This window comes from Cebus imitator, unplaced genomic scaffold (assembly GCF_001604975.1).
Source record: "Cebus imitator isolate Cc_AM_T3 unplaced genomic scaffold, Cebus_imitator-1.0 Scaffold51, whole genome shotgun sequence".
Classification (NCBI taxonomy): Eukaryota; Metazoa; Chordata; class Mammalia; order Primates; family Cebidae; genus Cebus; species Cebus imitator.
Genome location: NW_016107366.1, coordinates 9,756,916 through 9,765,336, shown reverse-complemented (window position 1 = coordinate 9,765,336; position 8,421 = coordinate 9,756,916). Strand labels below are relative to the sequence as shown.

Below are 8,421 nucleotides of genomic sequence, written 5' to 3'. Positions count from 1 at the left end.
AAAAAAAAAAAAAAAAAAACTAAAAAAAAAACTGTCTTAAAGTTTCCACTGCCTTCAGGATAAAATTGAATGCCCCTGCCAGCCTGGCCCTCTCCTGCTTCCCCAGTTGCCTTTCTTGCTACTCTCCCCCCAGCCTTGAGCTTCATGCCTCTTAGACAAGTGGTGTGCAAAACACAGGGAAACACAGTGGTCTTATTTGGAACAACTGGAGAAAGAATACATTGTATTTAGTGGAGAACAAACATGGATACATCATAAGGCAGCATGCAAACTCCCAATCATAAAAAAAAATTCAACAGAATTCAAATTGTGCCTCCAGGTATTCCCTCACCCTTTCCTATCTGATACTCCAGAGCCCCCAAACCACCTGTGGTTCCTGAAACCTTTCAGGTAATAGCTTTCTTCCATATTTATGCCAGGTAAGCCTCTCAGCGTGGAACATTCACTTTCTGGCAGAGTTGCTCACTCCCTCCTCTGAGACACATCCTCATGCTGTGTGATTCCAGTGACCTACCTGGCCTTTTTGCCACACAGTTGAAGATAGACACTGGGTCTGAGTGAGCTCTCAGTTCTCAGGGGCCAGCTCCAGAAAGGCATCAATGATTGCTTAGGAACTAAAGGCAGAGGTCCCCTTTGCTTTCCTCTCTAAAGTGCAGCCCAGAGTTGGGATTCCTCCTCCTTTGCTTTGCTTCCCTTCTGTACCCACCTCTTGAACTTGGCCCGCTGCTTAGGGGATGGCAGATGAGGAAGTCCTAAGGCCAAGGAGCCGCTGTGGCTGGTAGGCACAGGGACCCTGCGTAGTGTGCCTGGGGCCTGGGCTGGCTGGGCCAGGCAGGGCTTGGGACTCCGTTTCTTCTTCTTGTCATCCATTGGGTGCTGTCTGGGCCTCACACCTGGGAGGGAAGCAACCCCACAAAGATAGGCAGGGGCAAAGTTAGCCCTTCACCCCACAATCCCTGAGAGCTGCAAAGGAAGGGCCCTGGCACCTTCCAACTTGTCCCCTCATTTGTACAGTAGGGGCAGAGCAAGATGTCAGTGTCTGCTGCTGGGGTCATGGATGTACACTTGAAGGACCTTCTAAGGCCCACCCTGATTCCTTCTGCCTGAAAACCTAGGCCCCTCCTGAAAGGGCAGGACCAGACACAATTATCTTGGCACTGCTGTGGTTTCCTGTCCCCAAGGCTGCAGGGGCGGGGCTGGTAGAGGAAATGTAGTGGGAGACAGGATGGAGGTGAGCTGCAGGGGCCCAGCTGAGGATTAGGGGTGTCCTTCACTAAGCCCCATTCTATTTATCAGTGGCCTAAGCAGATGCTGACAAACCCTATCAGCATGGGAGGGGGCCAAGGTGCAGGGGGGGGCACCTGGGAAGGCCCCACGGTCTGGATTATTGTAGGAGAAGCCGCAGCACACAGGGCAGGGTTCACTGTGGGTTTCCCCCACTTAGACACTGGCATCCCTCCTCTTCCACCCACCCCCAACCGAAAACACCAGGGACTCCCAGAAGTTCCCCCAGGGTGTTCTTGCAGCTGCTTCGTTTTTCCCAGTCGGAAAGTCCCTGCTGGACTTCAGCTGCTGCCAGGGTGGGCTGCGTGGTCAGCCGCTGGCTGCCTGGGCCTCCAACAATGGCTGAGGCTGTGGCTAGGCTGCTCCGCCGCCTCGGATCCAGCCCCGCCCCCGAAGCCTCTGGTCGGCTGGGGTCCCCTCCTCTAGAAGTCTCATTCCAGCTGCTGCTACCAAACCTAACTCCGAACTCTGGGGTGTGTGTGTGGGGGGGCTGGCACTTAAGCATTTACACTGGCACACAGCTGGCTGGCACCGACAGGGTTTGGGGATGTGGGGAGGGGAGATAGCGCATACTCCGCCTCTCCCTGCAGCAGCTTGACCCAATTAGGAACTTGATAGCACTGGAGCCGGAGCCTGTGCTCCCCAGGAGCGGCTGGGGCGACTGGGGATCTATTTCCCACGCCCGGGCTCCAAAGCCATGTGCCAAACGCATCGCTCAGCTCCGGAGCCGCGCTCGAAGACGGAGCGTCAGACCCGCGTCATTCCGCCCCCGCCCTCACTCCCTCAGGGGGCTACTGACCTGGAGGTTTGGGGTCTCGATTGATGCTTCCTTCAGTGCAAGTTCCCTCCGCCCTCCGCCCTCTCCTCCTGGGAACACCACCGGGTGGAAGCTAAGCTGGAGGGAGTTAATTTGCATTTAAAGAGAAAGTGACCTTCTCCTTAGCTGGGAAGGGTGAGAAGGGAGGAGCATCCCCGCATGTGCTACGCCGTTCCTCTCACCTCCCCGTCTGAACCTAGGGGACCCTGTTGGTTGTGTGACGTCAATTTTAAAAAGATTTTCCCTTTCCCGGCAGTTTCAGAGAGAAGCTACAGTTCCTTACAAAATGGTGGTGGCTTTGTCAGAAAGGGGGGTGGGGCGGGGGAGAGGAGAGACAGGACAGAGAGAGAGAGAATGTTAAGCATAGAAGCAGCACAAGCAGCAGCAGGAAGACACTGTGAGCAAAGACAGCCATCAATGGAGTGAGCTCAATGGAGCACTTTAGGTACATTTAATCCCCATAACAACCCTGAAGGAAGATATCAGTGTCATTCCTCAGTCTAGCGAAAGCCCTCAACAGCCTTTTGAGGGCAAAACCCCTCTCTCTACAACACCAGGCAGTTTTCTCTATTAAGTGTTGGGGCCTGTCTTTTGCCACAAATGAAGTGACAGGAGCCCTCCCCACTCCCCAGACCTAGAGGACAGGTGTGGGGAGCACCAGGTCATAGGGAAGATCATGCAATTCCCTGGCACTTGACTCCAGTCCTCAGGGGAACCTGAGTGCTGAAAGGCCGCTGACCTAGTGTGGCTGCTGCTGCTCGCAGCCAGATCAATGGGGCAGCTATTTAAAGCCCTGGCAGAGACTCCTGGCGCAGGTCCCCAGAGCAGCATCTGATACAACAGGAGAGAGGCTCGTGTTTGGCCAGGCGGCCCAGCCGGCTCAAGTGAGCTGGCCCAGGGCAGTGCACACAGCCACCCAGCCCACCTTCCCCTTTCCGGGCAGAAGTGGCTTTCTGAGGTTTGGCCTCTGGTGATGTGAGGGGCCATGGGCACTGCTCCTGAGGTCACCTGCTCACGATTCCTTCTCGGGTACTTCCAACACTGAGACCACTACACAAGGGGAGAGAGTAATTCTAGACTTTTTCAATAACCAGGAGGCCAGAGTGGGGACCACGGAAATCCCCCCCCCGCCCCCGGGAGCTGATAGACAGTGGCACTGCTGCTGACAGAGGGAGCACCCTTATGGTTCCTATCCTCAGCTGCCTCACTGGGGGGACAGAAACCTCACTATTCTCAGAGCTGCTTTGCTTGGAAGTTCCAAGAGTTGGGGCAGCAGCCTCCCCACCCCCACCCTCCAGATCTGTGACTGGAAATAACATGGTCAGCACAGAAAAAACATTTATCAGGACCTGGCTAGAAGGGTCAGAGGCTCTGCTGGGACTGTCACAGCCAGTGTGAACACATCTACTTGTGAGGCCTGGAAGGAAGGGCATGTGGGTTGCCTCTGCCATTTTTTGGACATTCAGCACATATCCTCCTTTGTGCCAGACCAACCCAGGCCCCAGAAAGAACAGGGTGCTGGGTGAGGCCACCAGCAGAATCTCTCCCATACAGGAGTCCCAGGCTTGAGGTGGGTAAATGAAAAATTGAACAGAGAATGTGCTCTCCCTAAGGAATACATACAATTAGAGGCCCCTGTGCATTCCCTTGGGCAGGCCAGGGCTATAGGTGCTTACCCACAACACAGACCCAAATAGCAGTAAGGAGTGTCCACTTGTCTTAACCTAGGCCTCAGTTGGCCTATGCCTGGCTCCATACTTTTTGCCTTACTCCTGGAGCCTATCAATTTCCTATTGAAACACCTTGAGTTGCCCCCCTGCCCTCTGGATCTAGCCCACATTCCTCAACCTGGTACCCAGGCTCTGGGCCTAGCCTCACCCCCTTGCCCCATCCCATGCACTTGCTTCCCAGCTATACCATTTCATCACTAAATGACGTTAATCTTCTACCCGACCTTTGGTTCAGGCCATTCCAGGCATCACCCCCACCCCTTGCTGAAGGGGGCAGGGGCCTCCTCTCTGCTCTCAGCACCAATGACCTGTCTATACCTAAAAGTACCGTTTCCCTTCTCTAGCCCATGAGCCCCCAGATCAAGGACAATTTTTTTTGAGGGATCCTCTCTGATGCAAGGGTCTTGCCAACTTTGCCAAGGGCTCCACTCAGGCAGCTCAAGTGAATCTGCCAGTGTCCTGTGGCTGTGGTAACTGCTCAAAGGCACTCTCGAAGATGCAAGATGCCAGAGCACCGTCATGGCCACTCTGCAGCAGACCTGGACAAGTCAGTGATGACTGAAGGGGCTGAATAGATCCAATCCACAAGCATCAAAGGAGCACACAGGTCAGGTGAGAAGTAAGGCAACAGACTCTTTATTTAATATGGTTTAAAATACATCAAAATCAAGTCCCTGGCTGTTATGAATACCAAAAGGAGACAAAAAGCTGCCAGTGCAGCTTCAAACAAGTCTGAGTGGCCGGGCTGGGCCATAAGGAAAGCAGTTACAGGAACAGAAGGCAGCCCCCTCCCCCCAGGAAGGGCAAGAGGAGCAGGTGCCTGGCTGTCCCTGGGGTGACCACCTCTGTGCTGTGTAAGGTGGGTGGGCTGTGGCGGCAGCTGGAGAATCAGCTCAGCAGCCCTTGGCCCTCCCCCGTGGACACCAGGCAGCTCCACTGGCCTCCGGGTCAGCCCTCAGGGCCGCCATGATGGGGTGGAGGAGGGTTAAATAACCGTCTTTACAGAAATAACATTCTCCTACAGAAAGTGCCTGAGCTCAGCCCATGGTCCAAAAATCTCATGGAAAACAAACAACAAATAAAAAAAAAAAAAGTGCTGCTGACACCTCTCAGAATCTGGTGGACATGAAGCTCTTGGCTGGACAAGGCCCTGAAAACAACTTATTGTTAGCAGAGCCATGGACTCTGAGCTTCACTTGCTGTGGTCCCCTGGAGGAAAAGCTAGCAATCTAAGAAACCAACACAGCTCTTGGTCCTAAAACTGAGGTCACAAGTGTGGGACCCACCCGGGTGAGGAAGGCAATGGCCTTCACTCATGGATAGGCACCTCCCCTGCATCTGGCCCAGGACCTGGGCTACTTTGGAAAGCAGAAGCAGAGCAGCTGTAGTGATTGGTTATGATTTGGTCAATGAATAGGAAGAAAAAGGTAGGGATTCCCATCTGCAGACTGGCCTGAAGATCTAGACATGGATGGAGCTGTGAGCAAAGGCTGCACCTTGTCTGGTGTCCATATTCCTGACCTGGGAAACCCAGCTGGGGCCACCTGCTCACTGTGGCCTCCCACACCCACCACACTGGGATCCAGCAGCTCCAGTCCCTCTACAGGCTGTAAGAGGTAGCTGAAGTGAGTCAGGCAATGATGTGGGCCACTGTAGGCCTTTTCCCTCTCTTCAAGGGGGAAGGTGCATACCTCTGCCTCTTCTCTGCACCTCTCTCGCCTAGCAAACACTCTGTGGGGTTGGCAGCACTTGTACCAGCTAAGCCAGGCACAGGGGCTGGGGTAAGGAAAAGGCCCTACTGGGGCAGGAAGAGGGAAGGACTACTCCAGACACAGGGATTCAAAAGGGAAGAAAAAGATCTTGGGAAACACTTCACAGGACAGCAGTATCTCAGCCAGGGATGGCAAAGAGATCTCAACGCTCACACAGCTGCGTGAGGGCACCTAGATGCGAACTAAGGATACACCAGAGGATAGTGGACAACTCTGATGCAGAACAGTGGTACCTGCCCTGGGGCAGGGGGAGAAATGATGTGCCATTCATTTGCCATCTCTGGTCTCAGTCATACATGATTCAGTACTTAACATTCTTTATGAACCAATTTATCTGAGAGATTTAAGGGCTGAAAGAGTGGGCTGGGTAGGGAAGATGAAGGACCAGAGGACAATGAACTAGCTTCAAAGAAAAACAGCAAGAAGCAAAGCCCTAACCTCCTATCCATCTTGGTGTGTGACTCATTCTATTGTCCCAGAAAACTGCTTTGCATAAAGACTGGCTAATACCCTGGCAAGTTTGCAACAGCAGAACATTCAGCATATAAATGGCTCTACACAGTACATAGTTAGGTACAGGGGTGGCGGGAGAATAGGACATAGAAACAACCGTCTACAGCTATTTTATGGATTTCTAGGGCCCAGTCAATAGTTTAATTTCATTTCTTACCTGTCAGACAATAGCTACGGGCTCCCACACAGAAGTGGAATCGCCAAGGACAGGCAGGGAGGTGCCAGGAAATGGAATCAGGACAAATCTTGAGGACTGTACATGTGGGGGTGGGGGCAGGAAACACAAAAACCCATGAAGCCAAGGAGGCAGCTGGACTTGGGGCCCAGCAACTGCTGCATGGAGACAGTGCTGATGGGAACTGGGGGTGGCCTCTCAGGACGGAAACCCACAGGTAAGCTTGTGGCAAAGCCATCAGAAGCCCTTTCCTTTCTTACAACAAACAACCTGATCTCACCACACAGGAAACCTCAGCACCAAGATGGCAAAGGAGCCAAGTGGAGTGGTGAAGGGGGTGGGGCACTGGAGGCCAGGCACCCAGGCGCCACTGCCACAGCACCCCTCTTCCTCAGAGGATCCTCAATACAAACACTGTCATGTGCAAAAAAAAAAAAAAAAAAAAAGAAAAAAACACCTTCAGAAAGAATCCTTTGGGTGATCTCTTGTCAATCATTTGTGCAGGCTAGAGAGGCACCTGTGAATGATAAGGCTACTGAGAAGCATCGTTGGCCTGGTCCTGGCACTACCAAAGGGCAGGGGAAGCAATGCCCAACGGGCTCCCGACCAGTGCATCATCCCACATAAAAACATTCTCTAAGTCCCTTGTCCTAGGCAGGAAATCACCAGCTCCAAGCGCACTGCCAGGGCTCTGCCTGGGGACACATTTTCCAGGTCTAGAGAAGCAAAGGAGCCTCCAGAGCAGCTAGGAGAGCCTGAGCTGCTCAAGCAAGCCCTGCTCACAAAAGAAATGCAGTTAAGACCTGGGTGTATCACTTGTCTTGAGCTCTGAAGGGCTGGGAGGAGTCTGAGCCTCAAATCAGGCAGAGAAATGCTTAAGTCACTTGTTCTGCCAACTCACCGTGAAGGCAGCTACAGATGACAGCCCTCTCAAGACTCTTCAGCTCACAGAGGAGCCACTGACTTCATCTGTACACACCCCCACCCCCAATGCAAAGCCCACTGTACACTTACAGGTGTAAATGCATGAGGCCTTGCAAAATGCCGTATGTACGTAAAACTGACCCACAAAATCCAAAATTCCAAGTGTCAGATGCCAGCCAGATCAGAACATCCTGGCTTCACCAATGGGCTGCTCAGCATGGGAGCCTTTTATGGGCCAGGCCTGGCTGGGCTGCTGCTCCCTTCCCAGCATGCCCCAGCACCAGGCTCTCTAGGCCCTGGCGGAGGTGGGCTCTTGAGGCCCAGTCTGGCCTGATGCTTCTGTGCTTGGTGCTCCTGGGTAGCAAGGCGCTTCTGTGACCCTGGGGGAGCTGGGTGCTTGAGCCCCAGGCCCCTCTGGCCTCCTCTCAGGGCCACTGTCAGTGAGGGAGCCCTGGCCACCAGCACTCAGGTCCTGTACCCTCTTGTTCAGGTCATTGCGCTCTGTCTGCAGCGCCCGGCACAGCTTCTCCAGCCGTTGGATTTTTACCTGCAGGCCCTCCAGCTCTTTATCCCGGACTGTTTTCTAGAGAGAGAAATGAGACCTTCAGGGCCATACCCCATTAACCCCCCACTTACCATCACTACTTGGTGGCAAACACTTTAACAAGGCTGGGAGCAAGCAGACCAGAGTCCAAAGCTGGCCCCCTCTAGGAAACAGCCCTGGCTGAAGCCATGACTGGGCTCTCAGGTGGGGCAGTGTGGTGCAAAATGGCTTGGAGATAAGGTATTCCTTTATTTATCTACCACATGACCTTGGCAAAGGACTTGGCTTTTAAGCCTGTCTCATCTGTAAAACAGGACTACTAATGCCATCCTCAGATCTCAAGAGGTTCAATGAACCACATACCTAAAACATGCAGCAAGGTATGGTTTGCAGTCTGCTCCATCAGTGTTAGGTCCTTTCTTCTACATTACAAGCCATGAAATCACAAATTACCTGGGCTGCTTTACATGTAAACCAGGAACATCACTGGCACCCGTTTTTTCTGCTCCTTTATTCCTTTCTTCCATTTGCTCCCTTGACTCCCACTGGAGAACTACCACTGGGCTTATCACCTCCCCTAGGGAGACAGCATTAACTCTGGACTTGGACAATGTGTGCAAATCTCACCTCTACCTCATGCTAGCTGTGTCACTGATGGGTAG

The 8,421-nt window shown here is 53.2% G+C and overlaps 2 protein-coding genes across 3 annotated transcripts in view; both read right to left on the bottom strand.

Annotated features, from left to right (window-relative positions):
* CCDC28B (coiled-coil domain containing 28B) overlaps positions 1 to 2,405 on the bottom strand; it is a 5,682-nt gene extending 3,277 nt beyond the window's left edge. Inside the window, exons 1-2 of one of the 2 annotated variants that reach the window (XM_017527918.2) lie at positions 2,084 to 2,405; positions 707 to 893 (exon numbers count right to left, since the gene is read on the bottom strand). In XM_017527918.2, the coding sequence (XP_017383407.1) occupies positions 707 to 870 (164 nt within the window). In that variant the 5' untranslated portion in view covers positions 871 to 893; positions 2,084 to 2,405. The remainder of the gene's footprint in view (positions 1 to 706; positions 894 to 2,083) is intronic. The other variant, XM_017527919.2, reaches the window with a different exon arrangement.
* A 2,046-nt stretch (positions 2,406 to 4,451) lies between these two features.
* Positions 4,452 to 8,421, bottom strand: part of TXLNA (taxilin alpha) — a 20,738-nt gene continuing 16,768 nt past the window's right edge. The window contains exon 10 of the mRNA XM_037738210.1: positions 4,452 to 7,798. Coding sequence (XP_037594138.1) covers positions 7,505 to 7,798 — 294 coding nt within the window. The 3' untranslated portion in view covers positions 4,452 to 7,504. The remainder of the gene's footprint in view (positions 7,799 to 8,421) is intronic.